General features: G+C 33.3%; 1 protein-coding gene and 2 long non-coding RNA genes across 4 annotated transcripts; 1 reads left to right on the forward strand and 2 right to left on the reverse strand.

Annotated features, from left to right (window-relative positions):
• Positions 1 to 4,379: 4,379 nt before the first annotated feature.
• On the forward strand, positions 4,380 to 6,329 carry LOC141481643 (uncharacterized). Its single transcript, XR_012465075.1, has 2 exons — positions 4,380 to 4,984; positions 5,256 to 6,329. It is a non-coding gene; the product is annotated as an uncharacterized lncRNA (long non-coding RNA).
• LOC141481642 (uncharacterized) lies at positions 5,424 to 6,635 on the reverse strand. Its single transcript, XR_012465074.1, has 2 exons — positions 6,450 to 6,635; positions 5,424 to 6,322 (listed from the first exon to the last, which is right to left on the reverse strand). It is a non-coding gene; the product is annotated as an uncharacterized lncRNA (long non-coding RNA).
• Positions 6,636 to 10,467: 3,832 nt separating this feature from the next.
• On the reverse strand, positions 10,468 to 22,032 carry PolD3 (DNA polymerase delta subunit 3). 2 transcript variants are annotated; one of them, XM_023159940.2, is made up of 6 exons: positions 21,878 to 22,032; positions 19,821 to 20,143; positions 14,261 to 14,387; positions 13,707 to 14,181; positions 10,880 to 11,038; positions 10,468 to 10,826 (listed from the first exon to the last, which is right to left on the reverse strand). In XM_023159940.2, the coding sequence occupies exons 1-6, from the start codon at positions 21,938 to 21,940 to the stop codon at positions 10,609 to 10,611; spliced, it is 1,365 nt and encodes a 454-aa protein (XP_023015708.2). In that variant the 5' UTR covers positions 21,941 to 22,032; the 3' UTR covers positions 10,468 to 10,608. The 2 variants fall into 2 exon arrangements, with proteins under 2 accessions (XP_023015708.2, XP_023015709.2); XM_023159941.2 differs by having other exon boundaries at positions 10,886 to 11,038; positions 21,878 to 22,031.
• Positions 22,033 to 22,256: the final 224 nt, after the last annotated feature.

Raw genomic sequence — 22,256 nt, forward strand, 5'->3', positions numbered from 1 at the left:
TCGACGTGTGCTCCTAGTCTAATCAACAAGTTCAAATACATGAAAAATAGAGATGAAGGTCCTAAAAATATGAGCGATAGCTCATTCGATTCGGAGTCACCTCTAGAAAAAATTTTTTGAAGGATTTTGGTGCAGGTAAAAAATTGCAATTGTTATTAACAAAATAAGATTTAAAAAAATGGTATTTAGTTTTTCGTTAACAACTCAAAAAATATTAATGTTTAAGCAATTTTGAAAAAAGCTCGTTAAAGAGGAGGAAATTTCCGACAAAAAAGTCCCGGCTCCCGAAACTGTATCTCCATTATTTATAATTTTAATTTGACGTTGAAAATAGAGTTCCGCGCGGCTATTACGGCATGCGCGCGCTGCCGCTAAAGAGAGTTTATCAAAACTGTCATCATCACCATCATCATTAAAAAATGTCATTTTGAAAATTTGAAAAAAATATAGTATCTTCTTAACACATGAATGAATCGAGTTTTATCACCATTTTTCAAAAAGTGATTCAATTGTTAACTAACAAATTTTTTTCCAATCTCCGTTGGCATAAATAATGGGATAAAAGGTATAAATAGTTGGCCTATAAATTTTAAACTTCGTGGAGTCCTTTTGATATATATGTACTTCATACGGTCCTGCGATAAAAGTTCATAAAAATGTATTAATTTGTTAATTATGATTTTTTATAACTATTGCAAAATTAAATATCTAAAAATTGTTGATAATTTTTTTTTTCGAATGATATTTAGCTATGTCTGTTTTCACATTAAACAAATCATATCCTATGTTAATAACAACATAGGATATGATTTTTTTACGTAATTTGTTTAATAAATTGTTTTAAACAAATAGAGAAAATCCACTATTTTGTTGTCTAGAATAATTATAATTATTTTTTTTTATTTTGATTATTAATTGTTCAAAACCGATTTTTTTATATTTCGATTGTTTGAATAATTAGTTAAGAAATAATTTTGCTTTTAAAAATCATAATTTACACTTTTAAATAGTTTGGCAAAAAAAACTTTTATTTATTATTTAATTGATTATTAGTTTAACAATTTGTTATAAACAAATACTAACCAACGTTTTTCTTTTCTGAAGCAGAAAAAAATTATAAAAACAGCTATATATAAAAAAGTGCCATAATTTTTTTTATTCATTATAATATAATTTTTTTGTGGCACTTTTTTATATATAGCTGTTATTATAATTTTTTTCTGCTTCAGAAAAAAAATATAACGTTGGTCAATATTTGTTTACAACAAATTGTTGAATTAATAAACAATTAAATAATAAATATTTTTTTTTTCCAAACTAAAAGTGTAAATTATGATTTTTAAGAGCAAAATTATTTCTTAACTAATTATTTAGACAATCGAAATATAAAAAAATCGATTTTATACAATTAAAAATTAAAGTTGTGAAAAAAATTTTTTTTAATCATAATTATCAAAATAGCAAAAAAAATTTTTCAAAAATATTGAATTTCTCTATTTGTTCAAAACAATTTAATAAACAAATTACGTAAAAAATTCATTTTTTAGATATTTTATTTTGCAATAGTTATAAAAAATCATAATTAACAAATTAATACATTTTTATGAACTTTTATCGCAGGATCGTGTGAAGTATATATATCAAAAGGGCTCCACGAAGTTTAAAATTTATAGGCCAACTATTTATACCTTTTATCCCATTATTTATGCCAACGGAGATTGGGAAAAAATTTGTTAGTTAACAATTGAAAAACTTTTTGAAAAATGGTGATAAAACTCGATTCATTCAAGTGCTAAGAAGATACTAGATTTTTTTCAAATTTTTAAAATGACATTTTTTGATGATGATGATCATGATGATGATGACAGTTTTAATAAACTTTCTTTAGCGACAGAGCGCGCATGCCGTAACAGCCGCGCGGAACCCTATTTCCAACGTCAAATTAAAATTATAAATAATGGAGATAGAGTTTCGGGAATCGGGACTTTTTTATTGGAAATTTTCTCCTCTTTATATGCTAATATATATTAATATTTTTTGAGTTATTAACGAAAAACTAAATACCAATTTTTTTTTAATCTTTTTTGTCAATAACAATTGCAATTTTTTACCTGCACACAAATTCCTTCAAAAACATTTTTCTAGAGGTGATTCCGAATCGAATGAAATATCGCTTATATTTTTAGGACTTTTATCTCTATTTTTCATGTTTTTGAACTTGTTGATTAGACTATTCGCTAACCAAGTTAGCATCACGAGATGAAGACGACTGCAAGTGCTCTAGTTCCACGTGCTCTAGATTGATATCTCGCTTGATGTTCAAATTATATTCTAACATATAGGTAATATGATTTTGGACAACATCCAGAATGTGAAAGTAACTTCAAAAAATGAATTCAAAAGTTGATATTTCAATTTGAAAAGGTTAAACATATATAACTTCAATATCAAAAGCATAATTATGAAAATGGATTCTGGGGATTGGTTGCAATTTTTTTCTCACAAATGTTTTCGAAAAATCAACTGGGTATTTAATGAAAACTTTCGCAAAATTTTAATTTTGACAAACTTTTTGTTTATCGTGTCACTCGTGTTCTTAATGCAAAATTTTTTACAGAATACGGGTTCAGATCACTTTTTTCCTTTTTTTTTTCGTGAAAGTACCTACACAGTTGGTGATAAGAAAAGAAGCACGCTTTATCAGGCACATTATACGACAATGATAAATTGTGTGCACTGATGGTGTTAAATAATCTGAAATTTGAGAAATCCACACGACTAAGAGTCGAATAATCAGAAATGACTCATCAAAACATTGTTCACATAATCAAGTGAACCAACACACCGAGTCGTGTCACTATGAAAGTAAGACCATTACTTCATTTCCTCGAGATTCATGTTCATTGAAGAGAATAATAGGGTTCAAAATAAGATCCGGCTCCGGGAGAAAGTGAACTAAATTACCAAACGCCTCTGCCTTCTCTGCCTTATGCCAATACTATATGATCAGGGGCGCATCATGAGTGCATCTACTGATGATTGAAAAAAAATGTTGAATATGTATATTCAACTCGCACAAGTTTTGATATATGTAATAAAAAAAAATAGAATTCTTGAAAAAGTAATTCTATCGAGATGGCATTGAAAAAATAGGAGACTCTTAAGAGAAAAGACAGATAAAGAACAAAAGTTCAACACAGTATTCAACTTAAACTTGGCAACGAAATCACTGATGATTAAGAAATCATTTCAAGTCATTCTTCTATACGTTTCGGGAAATCCTCGAAGAATGTGATTGAACGCCGTTATGGTTACGGTTACATGCATATTGAACAATAGTAACCCGTTTTTCAATGCACCAGTTCCTCGTCAAGAAGTCATCCAGATTGTAACAAATTACAAAAACTCAGATTCTGTTGGAGTTGATTGCATACCAACAAAGCTCATTAAAAGTATTGTTCATCAGACTGCGGAACCATTGTCCAATATTATAAACATACCAAGCGTAATAAGTAAAATAGTGGAAAAAGCCATATAACAGAATGATGCTATCCAAGGGCGTAGCGAGGTACGGGCAAGAAGGGGTAGCTGCCCCCCTTAGAAGAGCGGACGTTTGCTGGTAAACTGTCATTCTGACGAGCTTCATAGCTTTTAAGACGCTTCTTATAAGACCTAAGATACTAACATAATTTCTTACTTATGTTATAGAAAAATTAATCGTAAAATGTTAAGTGAAAACCCAAAAGAACTATAAGAAAGAAGTAAAGAACCCTAACTAAAATAGACATAGGAGCGGGGAGGGTAAGCGGCATGCGGGATAAGAGGGAAGGCAACTGATCAGCCTATGTTGTGCGCCTTCACCGTTCGCCGCGCCACCAGCATTCTTCTCAGCGTTCCGCTAAGTCCGTCCGAAATTATTTATTCATTTATTCAACGGGTAACCCCCAATTTTTATACAATATATTAACCTTAGAAAGTTAACTATTCTAGTATCTACATATCTAATAAATCAAGCTACATAGGGAAAATTAAAATAAAATTGTAATAAAAAAAAGTCTTATAAATCTAAACCACGCAGAGTATAAGTATCTAAGATTATGAGTCTGTCATTGTTGTGCGTCTGTTTTTGAAAATGAATATAAAAAAGTTTTGTTAAGGGAAGTAATCAAATAATTACGAATTAACAGAAATGTATTTATTTAACAGCTAAGAAGTAAACATAGGCAAATATGGCCCTTGATAGTTCGTACTGGAACCTCTGGCGTAGATTAGATTAGATTGTCGGGGAGCTAGCCCATGGCCTGACCTTTTCAGATCTATTGTGATGCTCCTTGGTTGTTAGAGTTCATTATCTAGCTTGATCTCTTTGATGAAACTCACAGAACTTAAACATAGAGGAGAACGGAAATAGCGTTCTGTGATAGTGTTCCTACAAGGAGAAAATTAAGCAGTAGGAACGCATGCGCATAACGCGTTTTCGGAGATGGTTTCAGATTATTTGCAGCCCACTTTGAAAAATCCGAAAATAAAATTGACACAATATTTGTACTTTTGCTATTTTTTGTTTTATAGGGGAGCTCTCTCAATCTAGCCATGCTAAATTAGAAAAAGGTCTTTTGGAATCTATAGTATAATAGGTTGGGGAGGACTCGCTTCCTTATACCTTGAAAGGATCATTAAAAAACAACTAATTTTTAAAATAACCCTAACTTTTAGAAATAATCTTTGTAAGAAATCAGAATAGTGGACCCACGTCAGTGAAAGTTGTCAAAAAATTGCTTGTTTTCCATTTGAATGAAACCAATGAAGTTTGTCCTACCAACATCAAATGAAACGTTGGTGCTGTGATTCAACTATCTACCTCAAAATTTCAAAAGCATAAGAGAATAAACGGATGGGGTAAAATAGTAAATTTCACAGTCTTGTTAGGTTGACTGATCAGCTCACTCATGACATCATCATCAGATGATTACAATATGTGCAGGTAAAAAAAAATCTCGAGGGCAGCCCCCATGATATTGTAATTTATTACTGGTTTATACACTTTACAATTTAATATTAGATAAAATGTTAGGCAATTCCTAATGTTCACCTACCAAACTTGTGTATTTCCTTGTGAATTGCTTTTATTATTTTTGACAAAATTGCCAAAACAGAAAGCCCCTTGGTTTTGCAGTTTCTGTTGGTTTATTTGCTTTCGTGCTATATTTGATTATTTTCACTATTGCAAGAGTAAACTTAAACTATTATTACAGGATATCATTTAATAGAAAAGTGAAAAAAATTATAACACGTTAATCACGAATCCAAAATATTATTACAAAACATTGGAAAACTAAGACAAAGTGAATCTGGTGTAAATTCGTGAACTCACATGGAAGCGACAGTTTTTAAGGTTTCAAATATGTCAATAAAACTATTAATAGTAATGAATAATTTATTTTAATGTGATAATTACAAATCAATAAAAATAATAATCATGTTCTGACAAACAATATAACTTGATAGTAATTTCCAATATCAAAAACATTGTTATACATTGCAAAAAACTACTTTTTTGTGGTATCATTCACTTAACATACAGAAAATGTCATCCAGCCAAACCAGTTGAGAGTCTGCACATGGAAATTCGAGTGAAATCTAACCAATTTACAAAAAATCTCATAAACGTTACATAACTGTATTCCAATGCATTCTCTGGAATGTCAGATTATTTTGTATGTTATTGGAATTATTTTGATATTCAATAATATCTAACAATAACACATCACAGAATTGTATACAAAGTTGTGTAATGGAATTGTTAATGTCAATCAAGTGATTAATATTTTCATTGAAGTTTATACATAATATACCGAAAAGACAAGAGGTTACTGATGACATCTACAGTCTAGTGGAAACTTAATTTGACCCGAGTCGTGGAATCTAAAATTAGATATTTATCTACTCATTGGTATGTAGACAACAGATTTGTGGTTCTGAAAGATATAGTTATTGAATATGTGGAAGAACAATCAGATATTTACATGACAGGAAGATGAAAATTTACTGATGATTGAATAAAATCAGTTTGCTCAGTTTTTTTCTAATCAAATTGCCTTTAATCTCATTGCCTGGTGGGAGATCTTCTGGTGCTCTTTTATTCCTCAAGAAATATTTGGGCACTGCGTTTTTCTTGAGTGTGGCTCGTCCACTAGGAGTAGCTGGAAAGTTGATATCACAACAATCAAAATGCCTGGAACAAAGCTTATTTCTGGGACTCATATTTTCCACTCCTGAGATTCCCAAAATCTCCAACCATTCCTTTTTCTTGGACCCAAAACTGAAATGCACAAAAATCGTACAAAAATGATCCATCGTTATTCTGGTCAATTATTTTCAGGCCGAGCCTGATGTTTGACCTTGAAGCACTTCAACTTATCTAAAATAATGAACTCCAGGAATATTACCGCTGCTGCTACAGGACCCGATGAAACAATGATCAGGCATACTTCCAATACTTTCAACAACACTTGAGTTGAGGCGAAATAAAATTGGAACAATGAAAAAATCACGTGAAATCGGTTCAATGCATTTACAAAAACGACTTTCTAAACCTGTCATTTGTCAACAATGTCAACGTTTGTAGCCAATGCGCAGACTCTCCTATTGCAAGTCATTTCCCCTTATAGGAACGTTTACATTATCATAAAATGTATTATTTTTCCGTTCTCCTCTTTTAAGTTCTGTGATGAAACTGTGATGAAACTCTTGACACTGCCCCCTTCATATAGCTGGCAGCTTCTGGTTTCTCTTCCCCTCATCTTGCGTGTCTCAGCCTTGCTATCGCTTCGCATTCACAGAGCACATGCAGTGCGGTTTCTTCCTTTTCTTGTCAGAACCTGCATTATTGGATTTCTTCTGTCAGACCCAATGTTTCCTGAGTCGGCTATGCCCTGTTAGTAGACCCACCACTACCTTTATAACCTTACGTTTGTGGTTTAGCAGGTCTCCATCCGTGAATCTGGGCGATGGTTTCTTCATGAACTCTATCGCTTGCCTCATTTCTGCTAGCTTATTCCACCAATCTATCGATTCGGCTTGCATCCATGAATTTATGAATATCTTTATACATGCTTTCGCTACCCCGCAGAAGGGTTCTGGGCCGATAGCCTTGGATGCGCCTTCACGGGCTAGAACATCGGCTTCTTCATTGCCCTTGTGACACTCATGTCCGGGTACCCAAGCTAGAGTGACCCTATTTTGGGTACGTAGCTCCTTGAGTGCGCTCCCACCAGTCTTGAGAAGACTTGTAATGAGCTGAGCGCTTTAATTGCCGCCTGGCTGTCGGAGAAAATGACAGTGGTTTTAGTTGTGACTTTTTGCCCCTATATAGTGTTAGATGGCCGCTACTTCTGCCTGGAACTCAGTTGCATTATGCCCGAGGCTGAGTGCGATTCAAGTATTGCTCTGCCTCGGTAATTACCGGCTCCCACTCCTTCTTGGGTCTTTGAGCCATCTGTATACCAAGTTTCCTCCGCTTTTACCGGTGGGCCGTTTTGCCAGTCCTCTCTACTTGGTATGATGATTTTGAAATCTTTTTAAAATTTGTACTGCGGAACTGTGTTATCCACGGGCATTCCTTGTATTGAATCTGCCTTCAGTTCATTGTAGTTTCAAGTATTCTGCACCGTGTGATTGGCTGACTGGGGTTTGCCCCTGCATTAGCCTGTGTGTCACCAGTCGAGCTTCTCTTTGTATGTAGATCTGCAATGGTGGAAGTCCGAGTAGGACCTCGAGTGCTGCAGTTGGGGTTGTTCTCATGGCTCCCGCGTCACCAAGGCACGCCAGCCTCCGTTTGCCGCCTAATAGCCTAGCCGTACCTGATTGCCTTGTTCTTGTCCGCCGTCAATACACCGTATGTTATGAGTCTCACTACCCTTGTTTATAACCAGAGTGTCATTTTTAGGTTCAGCCCCAGTTTTTCCCGCACATTCTTCTGTAGATTCCCAGGGCCATCCTGGCCTTATGTGCTGTTTTTTGGATGTGGAGGTACACGTGAGCCTGTGATCGAAACTCACACCCAAGTATTTGACTTCCGTGGCGAAAAGGATCTCCATTCCATTGAGTATTGGTGGTTTTAGTCCTCTCATCACTATTTTCCTTGTGAACACGACGACAGTGGTTTTTTTGGGCATTCACTGAGAGGTTCTCATGCTCGCACCATCTGCCGACGATGTTCAAGGCTCTTTGCATGCGACCCGAGATGTCGCCTGCAAATTTCCCTTTTGTGACTGTCACCAGATCGTCAGCATATCCCAGGAAAAATATACCTTCTTCAGATAGCTTTCTGAGGAGATCGTCTACTAGGGTTGCCCATAGCAATGACGATACTTTTTTTTCACTACTATGTTAGTGTTTTCATATGCTAGTGGCCTATAACTACTACCTTATAGTATTACCTAACTACGCCGGTTAGTATTACCTAACTACTAACTGTCATTTTTGAACTCGACTGAATTTGCGGAAAAAGGATGGCAAAGCTGCAGCTAATAGTGCAATAAGCCAACTTGATATAATTCAGCCTGAGAAATGCGAATTTTCAAGATAAGAAATAACGTACTTTGGACAGGTAATCACTAAAGATGGTATTAAACCAAAGCCGTCTAATTTCTCCAGCCAAAAAAACATTATTTTTAGGCTTAGCCGGTTATTATCGAGCTGGCATACCAAATTGTACCAAAATTTCTACTCAACTACTGAAGAGATTATTACAGAAAGATATTACTTCCAGTTCACTTTTGATCTATCCCAACTGTAGGCTGTGAAAGAATATCTATTAGAAAAAAGTTTGAACTTGTCATTAGTCATAAACTCCTTACTTTGGCTTTTTTCGATAAAATACTCAGCTAGTGAGTTGGCACGTTAAAGACTCAAATTAGAAGGGTATGATTACGATAAAGAGTATAAACGTGGCAAAATGAATAAAAATGTCGATGCCCTATCACGTATGAAAACCAATTATTTCAAATAATACGCAAATTTTGATGCAAAATTTTCGATATTCGCTTCAAATGAAAATGAACAAATAGACAAACCAACAGACGAACAAACTCAAGATAAAGAAACACCAGAAAATGAAGAAACTACCTTCGAACAAATTCAACGAGAATTTTAAAATTTCGGTCACTTACATGAATCGAAAATGAAATTTTGACAACCGTCAATTCTCAGATAAACAACATAAATATATCCTTACCTTGATTATATCTTCGAGAAGAACGCCGAACTCAACAATGATTAAAAAATCCAAATAAGAAATTTCAGACCATAAAAAAAAACACCCAACAACCCCCATCAGCCTTAAAACAGATACATCTTGTCCGATCCACAAACTACACATTTGTTTCACTTCATAACATGTGGATCATGCCTCAAAATTTATATAGGAAGGACTTCTAGAAAGAAAATCTGTTTTTTTTTATCTATTTAAAGCATACGTCTGCCCGAATCATTATATAATTGAAATATAGATATACAAATAGATGAATAGAATGTTTCAATTCATACATACCTTGAAGAGATGAGAAAAAAGGTAGACTACTAGAAATTAAAATGGGAGTATCTCTCATTGAACGTGCTTTTTTATTTTTCAATGTTTATGTTCATGATAGTGTGTTACTTTTTTGTTGTTATTATTAACTATTTTTAAATCATACGTGACATGCCGTTGTGGCTGGATAAAAGTTTGTGTTTATTTTTCAAACACCTTCGTTTGATAGGTAGGAATGTAGCTATGAACAAGTACGTACTAGTAATATTAGTCATTTTGTTATTAGTTTATTATTAGTACCTATGTATTATGTATTACCAGTTAAATAGTAAAATAAATACATATAATGATAAATTAACTGTGGATTATTTCATTTACGTTACGTTACGTGGGTAGCTCGCTGTTTATTCCAAAATTAACAAAGTAGCTCAACACATTGAAGAGGTTGGCGACCACTGGTTTAAGAGATTGCAATGTTTCCCAAAGATAATTAATCTATCACACATCGCCATTTCAAAAAGTTCAGAAAATGATGGCAAGACACTTATAGGCCTAGAATTTTCAAACATTCACAATCTCCTTTATGAGATTGTTATGAGAGCTAGTTTTAATTGTTGAGGAAACATTCCATATTTGAATGAGTTATCCATTATATAGCAAATTATTTTGGAAATATTATCTATACATATTTCCATCAAACTTACTGGTAGTCGAGATCCAGGCACACTACTGTCTGTGTCGGATTTTTTCTGCATTGTTGAGAGATTGTACCTTTAAACCGATCTATACAAGACTAACCTATGTCAGATATCTTCCATGTTTGTCGGATATAATTCAATGTCCATCGTGGTATTAGCTGGGGAAATAGTGTTTTACAGCAAGCATTTATCAGATCCTACTGTGTAGGAACGTTAGGAGAGATGATTGTCTCAAGATATCGTTTTAAAATATTTATTTCCTTATGATTGTTTGCTGATACAATTCACAAGCAAGCATTACAGAATATTTTATTTCAAAATTACAAATGCAGCGATCAGCTTATTCTCAACACAAGACTTGATTCAATAGGAAACAAACTATTTCTTCTTGAAAAAATTCATCAAAGTCGGCTGATTCTGTTTGGTGTTCTTCTTTTCTGTCTTCACTTTGGCACTATTTTTTTGCAAACTATTGTCTTTAATAGAAACACTATTTCCTTTTTTTGATTCAACTTTTGATGTCTCTCCATTACCTTCCCTAGGAGCTTCATTTTCGTCTTCGGATGCAGTTTCATAAACATACTCCGTCTTTGTAACTGAAATTAAAATATAAGGGAAATCGAGAACTAGGACAAAAATATCCACCTACTCTTACCTATGAATCCCTCATCATCCTGATACGTTTTATCAATCGCTTTCCTTCTTTTGTTTTTTGGTTCTAGTGATTTTTTAACATGCGATAACACTGGTTCAGGTTCATCGTCAGATTTTTCTATTATATCATCATCAGCAATCTTCTCAAACATATCTGTAATATAGATGTGATAATTGGAACAATATTAATTTTGTAGAAAACATAACTAGTAAACGTTTTGAATAATTCCTCAATCATTTTCAATGAATAGAAACTATCATTTATACTGACATAAACATGAAACATGATACCATTTTGTTGTGGATGAACTCAGTTCATTTGAAACTATTCAAAGTGCATAACATCCTGATGCCAATTTTTTATTCAAAGCTGAAATATGTTGATCAACCTTTAATTTGTTATCCATGAAGATTCCCAGGAATTTGGATTGGTTTTTATTCTCAATAATTTGTCCATTCAAGTATAAAATGTTAATACTACAGCTTAAGGTGAGTAGGTTTGTTCTTTTAATAGTAAAGCACAAGTAGTTTGCATCACACCATTTGTTTACAACTTCTAAATCACTAGAGATAGTTTCTTTCATATTGGAAGTATTTTTACATGCCAAAGGAACGTGGTGTCATCCACAAAGATCGTAAAAATTCCTTGAATTGTGAAAATAACAAGGTTATTTACATATATAAGGAAAAGAATCGGGCCCAGTACTGATCCCTGTGAAACGCCCCATAAGATATCATTAGTGTGTCATGGTTTTTCGTTTGATCTCACTTACTGTCTTCTATCACTTATGCAAGACCTGAACCAGTCATTACACACTCATCTAAAGCCATAGCAGTCCAACTTTTGCAAAAGAAGTTCATGATTTACACAATCAAAAGCTTTGGAGAAGTCGAAGAATACTGCAGCTACGACCTCACCATTGTTAAGATGTGTGTGGACATGTTCAAGAAAGGAAAAGATTGAATCATTTGTGTCTTTTGCCTTCTGAAAGCCAAATTGACAGTTGGTTAATATATTATATTTATAAAGAAAGGCTAATACCATTTTTTTTACCAATTTTTCTATGATTTTTTTGGGTGTTGGAGAGGGAGATAGGGTCTGAAGTTATTTGGATCTTCTGCATTAGCACCTTTGAAAAGAGGAATTACAAGAGCTGTTTTTATTCACGGAGGGAAAAGAATATATTTATAGCCATCACTAGTGTATTCAAAGTGGAATCGGGAAGGTATTTAAAATGTTTACTGAAATTTCGTTCTACTTGACTAATATTTCATTGACCACCAAAGTTCACAGTAAAAAACAACATATCAAAGCATTCACAAATATTTTTTAGTTTTGTTAGTCATTTCAATTTCAAATAGTTTGAATATTGAGTGGTTGAAAAAAATTTAAAAATCCACATTAGAGAGAATTGAATCCAAAACTATCTGCACTCAAGTCCAGCGCTTCAACAACTACTCCAACAAACAGCTTACAAATTGGTGGGACATAGCTATTCAAGTTTCTAGTGACTCTCATTTGATTATTGAGTGGCAAACTTTCGAAAAATATCTGTTGTGGTGCACTCTTATGATAAATGTAATTTCTACTTAAATAATACATAGATACATGATTCAGTGATCTTGCTATTTTGTCTTTCCACAAAAATAAATCCTTGTAAATAAGTACTATCACAATTTCTCACCACCAGTGTTTTAGGTGAAATTTTGAGACGCATTGACAATTGAGGTTATTTCTGTCAATTATTTATCTATTCATCTGACAAACATCAGTGTCATCGCAATTTAACATGTACAAATTGAAAGTGGTATATTTTTTTAGAATAAATTAGTTTTTGGGAAAAAACTTTTGGATTTCACTTCTGCATCTTTTCATCTAAAAATTGTGGCAAACTTCCTAGAAAAGGAAGAAAGCAACTGAGCTCAAAATAAACTATTCACAAAGATCACAAAGATAATATGTAGACCAAACATAAAAGTTACTTTCATGTACAAACTAGAATAAAAAGCCCTCCTGAAACAACTACTACCACATGAATAGTTCATTACACAAAAGGAAATGTACTTTCGAAGCAACTTCTTCGATACGAACATTCATTATGGAAACAAATGAAATATCATTCATAGGAACGCTACACAATCTAATATATGAAAATGGATGTTTGTTGGTTGGTTGGTAAGTGAAAAACTTCTACATCGCTCAACCGATGATGAAATTTGACATGTATAAGTAATTTTTCATAGAGAAGGTTTTTAGGCTATCAATTTTTCTGTAACTCGCCACTAGATGGCGCTGTAGAACAATTTTTTTGAAAGCACTGTTCTATAACGCTGCGCACGCCTAAGTTCGTTGATTCTGATTCTGTCAAAACATTGGAACAGCAGCAATACAGCAACATAGTACTAGTATAATATAAAAAAGTTCTATCATCTTCGATAGCGGACTTCGCAACTTCGGAATAAGACATTTGTTTTATTACCTCATCAGCACCTTTCTGGATAATATTACAAGATGAAACAATCATTTCATTCATTACCTTATGACTTTTTGTCGTGGACGAGATAAATCTACTCATGTCACATACAGATATTTGAAAGATTTTTGCCTAAAAGCTAAAAGCATTGGCTAGAGAAAAACACTTTTCCCACACAGGCTAAAACACATGATGTTAACTACGATACCAAACCCTCGTCCAGAGACTGTGTTTTTGTTCTGGTGTGGCAGAAGTGTGTTCTTTAGATACATTTTAGGCCTGAGGTTCCAATTCTGCATATCAAATAGAAAAGTACTTGAATGAACATTTACTAGAAGAGTTACATACCGTCACTTTCAGAATCGCTCCTTTCAACAATTCTTTTTCTCTTTTTAGAATTGTTTTCCATGTTTTCTTTTCTTCTCCTTTTATTTGTTTTTTCCTTAGTTTTAGATGTAGTAGGCGATACCTGCTGATTTCTAAATTCTTTCTCGACATTAGGAACTTCTGTAAAACTTCTTGGAGATTCTGATGTATCCTTCCCTTCACTTTCAACTTTTATAGGATTGTCCTCTGTTTCCATGGCATTTTCTTCTTTTCCAATAGTACTTTTAATGTCACTGGAATTCTTAGAAGGTACTGCCTTGAAAAAATTGGATATACCACTCTTTCCTTTTTTACATTTATTATCTCTTATAGAAGTAGTTTTTGGTACATCCTTATTGATTAAAGGAGCTACTGCCGTAGTTTTTGGTACATCCTTATTGATTACAAGAGCTGCCGCCTTGTTGGATACATCAACTGTTCCACTATTAGGAACTGCCTGTGAAAAGTAACTGTTCATTCAAATCCAGGTAAAAATAATTCATAAAAAATTTCATGAAATCTATAATATTACATACTTCTGAACAAATCTTCCTCTTTATTTCTGCTGATTCAGAATATTTCGCAGATGTTTCAACCGGAGCCAAACTTGACTTCTTTATCTTGTTTCTTTTTGAACAATTATCACCAACAATACAACCTAATCTGAAAAACATATATGAAGATGAAAAATTCACACAAACATTCACTAAATCTACAAAATTATAAAATACACCAGATTTCAAAAAATATTATGCTTCCAAAACATTTGTAATGTAACTGTTGAAATATACTTCTTTTATATAGATTCTAGATTATAATCAACTTCCCATTGAATCTGAATATAATAATAATATCGTTTATTATGCATACAAAATACATTTATACATAAAAAGAAAAGGGTTAGCCAAAGGCTATCTTCCACCCCTCCCAAAAATTATACAGTGAGTGTAAGAAAACAATTATAAAAATACTTATTTACGAAAGTCATTTTTTATGGAGGTAGTATTCCAGGACCGCTTCTCCAAATGGATGCAATGTCGGCCGGTGCGCAGCGCTGCCGCTAAAGCCGTTACCCAAGCGCTATATAAAGAGGTCATCACACGATTTGGACGTCCTAAAGTCGTGCAAAGTGATAACAAGACCCAATTTGCCAGTCTCTTCGAGGATATTACACAAGGGAACCTTTATAAGCTTTCAGAAATGATTTTAGGTCAACTAGAGCCAATCCATTCAAAGGAAAAGTCGTTAAAATTAACAGCTCGATGTTTAAGAAATCTGATATTTCAGAACATCCAACCTCATCATTCATTTCATTATCCTGTCGTTGAGGGTAGAAAATATATTATTCAGTCTGTGTACCCCATTTAGAATAACTGTCAAGAAGTACTTAAAAGTATAATAAATATCGAAATTTATTCAGAGAAAATATCAAAATAACCCTTGCAGTGACATCTACATATCAGTAGCAGGCTCACTACATTAGAAATATCGGGGAGCAGTCAGGAATTCTTGCGGACTTATTCGCTGGACATGTAGAGGACGTTGAGAGTACCAGTCTTGGAAACAATTTCAGATTTTCAAATTCATGGGAATTTTTATGAGATTATCTGAATTACAGAGTGGAGATGAAAACTTTTGAGAAAGAATTAAGTTAGTCTGGGGCGGTTGGGCCCTTTGGAGAGGTTGCTGGGACTGATTGAAGGGACTGAGGTGCTAGGTGTTTTAAGACATTGGTTGCGAGGGATTCCAGTAATGAGGAATTTTCGCGGTTTATTTGGCTAGTTGACTTGAGGTAAAATGGTCAGGAGCATACGAAGTCAGAAATAGGCCAGTTGAATTTCCTGCAGTTTTGGGAAATACTCGAATAGAATGAAATACGGTTTCGAAAAGTGATCTCGATATTTGGGCTAGTTGACTTGAGGTAAAAAGTCAGGAGCGTACAAACTCAGAAGTAGGTTGGTTGGACTTCCTACGAAGTACTGTGTGAATTCTGGAGGTACTGAAATACGAGGCAGTTCAGGTCACCGTTTTGCGAGGTGTTTCCGGATTGATAAATATTCGCGGTTTAGTTGATTGATTGACCAAATCTCCGCGCAGTCGTGCGCGGAGATTTGGTGAATCCAGTTGAATTTCCTACAATAGCTGGAAATTCTAGAGGAAGTTTTGAGTGAATTGAAATATTGAGATATATCAAGTCACTGGTTAGAGAAGTGATATTGGGTTTTGACAGTAATCGCAGTTTGATTCAATTCAGTTAATTTAGAGAACATTTACGAGTTCCTGGTAAGAGTTTGGGAGAGTTTTTGGGAAAGAGTGGCTTTTGTTGAAGACTTCAGGAGAGTCCCCCTACGTTAATTTGGTGAGCGTATTTAACAAAAAATCTGATCTATATTAATGGCACCTAGGGTATTGTTGAAAATTTGTCATATAGCTACGAATCGGGTTCCCTGCTTCATTATTAGGTTATAGTATTTTCCTATGTTATACAGGGAGGAACGATTAAGTGGGTCTCCTAAAAGTCAATCAGAGTTGTATTTAATTTTGTTTTTATAGCAGATCTAGTAGAATTCAGACAAGGCATACCTGTGTCCTGAGTGATGTTATTTCAATTTTCAGAGGAATAATCCTGTCACTTCTGTTTTAGTGGTTTGTTCATATTTTTCACATGGTTATAATTATATATATATATATATATATATATATATATATATATATATATATATATATATATATATATATATATATATATATACATATATATATATCTTTTTCTTTCATATTGAACACAGTTTAAATAATGTTGAGTAAAACAGATATAAAAATATTCCGCCGACTTTATTCATCAATAAAGTTGGTTTGTGGAAACTGCTAATATTATTTGATTCCCTCAAACCCCTAAAAGACCACGCATTTAAGCCGTGGCCGAATCCAGTCTCTGACGATATAATTGATCGCATAATCAAGCCATTGCTCTATGAAGATAGAAAGGTGAAAAATTCACCCATTGACCAAGTCACTTACTAATTCTCAATCCGTGTGATCAGGACGGATTTCAAACTTTTTCTGATCTGGTGGGGGCAACTCTCGCGCTACCAAAATGAATAAAAAAATAAATATCTTCGGCTGAATGATTTCATACACAGATGGGTGTATTTTTCTGATGCGAGTACACTTGAGATAATTATTACATATCATGTGTATCATGTGTATATAGGAATCGCCAATTCAGACCCGACGGTCATTTATTACAATATAGGAAGTTACTTGCGACAAATATTTCGAACAGGTGCCTGATGGTTTTACTTCAACTTCAAAATAATTTCATGAAAATCAAAAGATAAAGATGAGTACTATTCTGATCATTCCCAATTTGATTACTGGTAGACAGTAGACACCGGTAGACAGCTGTTTCAGCCTGTTGGGCATCATCAGTACCAGGCAGGCAGTCCTCAATTGAAGACAAAATGTGAAGAACCAAGAAAAGTGTAAAAGTACCATACATGTGAATAATATTCCAAAGAAGGTCTAATCTGAGCTTTATAAAGCATCAAAAGTTGTTGGGTTTTGTACAGTTTCCTAGTTCGGAACATTTGTCTTGATACGAAATACTTGTTTCCATGACTATCAGTTCCTTATTACCTTAAAAATTTGTTATGATTTTATCAAGGTACTAGATTGAAGAGCGACTCTCGTCAGTTTAGTTATAAGGTAGAATTGTAACTAGTTAACACATTTCTGAAGTTTTTGGAAGCCTTACTTTCAAAACAAGATAAATGTTAAATAACCTGGTATAATATATATAGTTTTTGAAAATAAAATATTTAGCAAGTACTGAAATTTATTCAAGAACTGCTCAATATTCCCTGATGGTGCCGTGTAGATAGAAACTAAATTGACCCTCATCTCATCTATCAGACAGTCTTCTGAAATGCATACAGATCAGCCTCTATATTGGTATTCCCCTCTACAATAACTAGACACTTGGTTGTGTTCTTTAAAAGAGTGTGATTTCAGTGATTTCTGACCATTTTGTGTTTATTGGGGTTCAGTAATGCATACCAAGGGGCATTTCAAGCCATCACTAATTTTTTGCATCATGTTAGTGCTATTTCCAAGAGATTGGACATTTTTGTACAATAGTAAGGTTTTCACTGAGAGAAAATAGAACAAGACTCGTGTTAATTATTTTGTGTAAATGCTCAAAAAATTCAACTTAGGAGCTTCAGTACTATTACAGGTAACAAAACAAATGAAAATTCAGTAGTACTCAGTTTCCGTATTTCAAGATGAAGTGAATTCACAGAAAGTGTTTATGAAGCACTTTCATGAAGAACATCTTTTAAGGCATGTTCGCCACCATTCCTTTATGGAATTGATACAAGTGACTTTCTTGTACAACCTCTAACTTATCTATTTAATGAATCTCTTAAATGTAAAGTGTTTCCTTCTGCTTTAAAAATGTCAATTGTTACACCAATTTTTAAATCTGGTGACAAAAATCAAGTTAAAAACTACAGGCCAATAAGTATTATGAATATATTGGCTAAAATTTTCGAAACAATCATCTACACTCATTTTAAATTTTAATTTGCAGAACAACAACACGGTTTTCTCCCAGATCGATCTACAGCTACGAACCTTTTTTTATTCACTCAATCTGCTGCTGAAGCTATTAATAAAAAGGAGCAACTTGATTCAATCATGACTGATTGTGCAAAGGCATTTGATAAAGTTAATCATAACATACTATTAAAGAAACTTGGTGATTTTGGATTTTCTGAGGCAGCTCTGCAATTTATAAAATCTTATTTGCTTGACAGATATCAGCAAGTCAGGGTGGGGCAGTCATTATCTGACAGGTTTTCTGTAACATCTGAGGTGCCACAGGGTAGCAACTTGGGCCCACTTCTTTTCATAATTTTTCATCAATGACCTAGCTCACTGCATTTTACACTCATTTTGCCTTATATTCGCAAATGATTTTAAGCTGTTTAAGCTAATAACGTGCCTAGAAGACTGCATGAAATTGCAGGAAGATCTTGATTCGGTTTGCAGGTGGTTTGAAAGTAACAAAATGTTCTTAAATATCGATAAGTGCTCAGTTATAACATTCACAAGGAAAATTAACTATATTTCTGCTTCTTACAAAGTAGAAAACGTTCCACTTATGCGTAAGTCTGAGTGTAAGGACTTAGGTGTTTATTTTCAAAGTAACCTCAAATTCAACACTCACTATGAATATATTGTCAACAAAGCCTATAAGATTCTTGGTTTTGTTATTAGAAATACAAAAAAACTTTAGAGATGTTGGGTGTATTGTAAAGTTATTTAATGCTCTAGTTAGACCTCATCTTGAGTATGCTTCTGTTATTTGGTCACCACAGGGAGAGACCAACGCAGATTTGATTGAAAAAGTTCAAAAAAGATTTCTTAGGTATTGGGTAACTTAATTTATAGGTACTTGTATACATTTTAAAAATTGTGATAATTTATTTGATTTCTTTTTTGTTTCCTTTTATATTTACTGTTTTGTTTTATTTTAGTTAGTAGTTCTTAAGCTTATTTTGTTACTGTAGTTTTATCTCTCTTACTTTTAATTACAATTCAATATTGTGTTTGTAGGAGTAAATAAATAAGTAAATAAATAAGTAAATAAATAAATAAAATGTTTTTCACAAATTTTTCATTTTTGCCCTCCTGTATCAGACAAAAAATACGTGGACACCATTTTTCATAGCCTCAAAAAACTGTTGAAGTTTTCCATAACTATGTTTTTGAAATACGCAAAGTGAAAAAACTGTTTGGATAATTAGTTTGAATGCATACAAAAATGTATCCATCCTAAAGGCAAATGTTTTGAAAAACGATAAAAAAGTTTAGGCTAGAAAAAAATCTTTTCCTACTCTTTATAAAAATTCAAAAGGAGAACCTAGTATCAAATAATTCATATGATTTACTACCTGTTGTCAGAGAAACATCACTTAAGCTCTGAAGTTCGCTTTGAGAAATTAATCAGTAAAGTGCATACCATCTCTTAAAGCAGACAATTTATGTTAAAATGCAGTTATAAGTGTTTCAAGTTAGTATGTAGCTTACAGTGAGCTGCTTCTTGAAATTCCTATACATCCCAAGTTAGCAACAAGGGAAATTACATTGAAGTCTATGTTTTTACTCTTCTGTATACTGAATACAACTTCATCCTCTACTTTCTCAAATAACTTTCTCTTCGCTGGTAGACTGAACTCCGATACTATGAAGACTCCTTTTCCTTTGGAACTGTTGAGAAATCCTCGTAGAATATAAGTGACTGTTATGTCACACTGTTTAAATTTTTTTCTACTGTCTACGAACTCCTCCACAATCTTTTGTGTATTTTGTATTGACAAATGAAAAGTCATTGCTAGATAGGGAACAGTTACCTGGAAAGCAAATAAAATGATGCCTTCAATTTATTGAGTAATTATCAAATACTACAAAAATTTAAACAAGTTACATTCTCACAATAGAATTTGATCACTTAACTATCAACTAACGACATGAACACTTAGTCTAACCTAGTTAACCTATTCCACCCAACTTATAATCCTAGAGTTGTCTTTTCAAGGCTTTCAGGAACCTTCGAACTGTAATACCCAACAAAAGATTAATAAAAACTTCCTTCTTCCTGTCCCGAAAACAAATCTAACGAAAATTCTAGGTTCTATGAAAGTAAAAAACGATACAATCACATTTCTTTTGGGTTTAGATGTGTCACCTGTTATAGAGGAGTTTCTATACATTTTTTGAACATTATGTGCACTATAGTATTTTTTTACTTAAAATCTGAAAAATTAACAAAGCTAAATCAATAGAGAATCTGCTGAATTGTAATAAAGGGCAAACGGAAAAGTTCCTCCCGAAAAGTTACTGCATAATATAAACCACTTAGTCAGTAACTTGTATTCATGAATTCTGCCTACAAATTGAAAAATTAAATAAATTGATTGATCGAGCCATTACTACGTGGTATGAGATCATCGGGAAAAATGGTAAGAAACCTACATGCCAGGTCAATTCATATCAAGTTGAGGAATTCTCTCAAAATACACTCTTAAATTACAACAGTCAGGAAGATACTCCAGAAAAGTAGGGTGTGATGATGTAAATAATTTTCAAATTCAGTTGTCTTGTAGCACCACACATAAATGACAGTTGGAACTCATAGGTGGAATCGGTGAAAATAGCCTTAAGTTAAAACTGACAGGTCCTAAAAAGGAATTTCTATGAACTGGGCCGTTTGAAGCTGACAATATAAATGGTTGCCCCGTTTATGTCCCTATTGAATGTGCTGCTTGTTATTCCAAAAATGTTCCCTAACATTTTCTGATATTTAGAGCATGTCTGAAAGTACTGAGTCGGGCAACATCTACCTACTCTACAACATGAACAAATTCAGTGAAAATCTCATAATTAACTGTTATTTGAATATCTTATGGATTTTCGTTGAGTATTAGCCTATTCCAACACATAACACAAACAAAATTATTTTATAGGGACCCATGAGGAGTTCGAATTGGAGATACCAAACAGGATCTTACTGTTTATCTTTTTCTTGATGGAAAACTCAGTTTGGGGTATATCACTGAACATACAGTTGTCAAACTTTGTGTTTCAGGTATTATTATGATTGTATTGATTTCAGAATGAGAGTTGTGTTACAAATTACTATATTTCATCATTTAAATTGCCAAAGTATTTTTTCAATAGTTTGCCCCATATTTTTAGTTATTTGCTTCAACGGACGAATCGGACATATATCTGTTTAAAAAATCTGTTTTTCTCGTTAATCAGCTGTCGCCCCCATAAGAACGACAACTCTCAGAAGTTGAGAAACTTGTGCGAACTAAAGACTAACGAGGTCTTACCTTTTAACGTGTGATTCCTAACACGGATACATAATTAAGTCATCTACAAGTGTTTTGAAAAAAAAAATACCAATAATATACCTAATTCTACAAATGAAAACCTGAAAAAATTGGTTTCAACACAATTAATAAATGTTCTTAGTATACAAATACTGAAAGTAATTTCAAAGATTGTAATTGTTTAAAAATACATATATAAACAAAAGTTCATAATTGAAGTGGAATATTTTTCTCAATCATTATCCTTACAATTTTTTCATTATCCTCAATCCACTCCTCGATTTTTTTGAAGTAATTATCAACAGGCTCCATTTGAAATTTTACCGATCGATATCACAACACCATCAGTTTTCAGCAGTATCGTTAATAATAAAGTTTCAATAGTAAGTAAGCTGTGTTTCAATTGTGTTCAAATCGAAGAGTACATTAATTGTGTACTCTTTGGTTCAAATTAGTTGGACAATGTGACAATCACAGACATATACCCCAATAGTGTTCAAAAATAGTTGAAAATGCCCTCTTCTTCTTATTTGTGACAGAACCTATGCGCATGCCCAGTTTAGTATTTCTGCTCTACCTACGTTAGTTTCTTCCCAAATGATGGAGTCTTAACGTGTCAAAGGTAAAA

This window comes from Leptinotarsa decemlineata, unplaced genomic scaffold (assembly GCF_025532065.1).
Source record: "Leptinotarsa decemlineata unplaced genomic scaffold, Ldec_3_MD MMD2_tig00000251_RagTag_RagTag, whole genome shotgun sequence".
Lineage (NCBI taxonomy): Eukaryota > Metazoa > Arthropoda > Insecta > Coleoptera > Chrysomelidae > Leptinotarsa > Leptinotarsa decemlineata.

Bases quoted from the DNA above. Each gene is read 5' to 3' on its own strand.
- PolD3 (XM_023159940.2), bottom strand. From the start codon at position 21,940: ATGGAGCCTGTTGATAATTACTTCAAAAAAATCGAGGAGTGGATTGAG. The intron at 20,144-21,877 runs GTAAGGATAATG...TTTGCTTTCCAG, and splicing joins TTGAGGATAATGAAAAAATT to GTAACTGTTCCCTATCTAGC. The intron at 10,827-10,879 runs GTAGGTGGATAT...TTTTAATTTCAG, and splicing joins TGAGGGATTCATAGGTAAGA to TTACAAAGACGGAGTATGTT.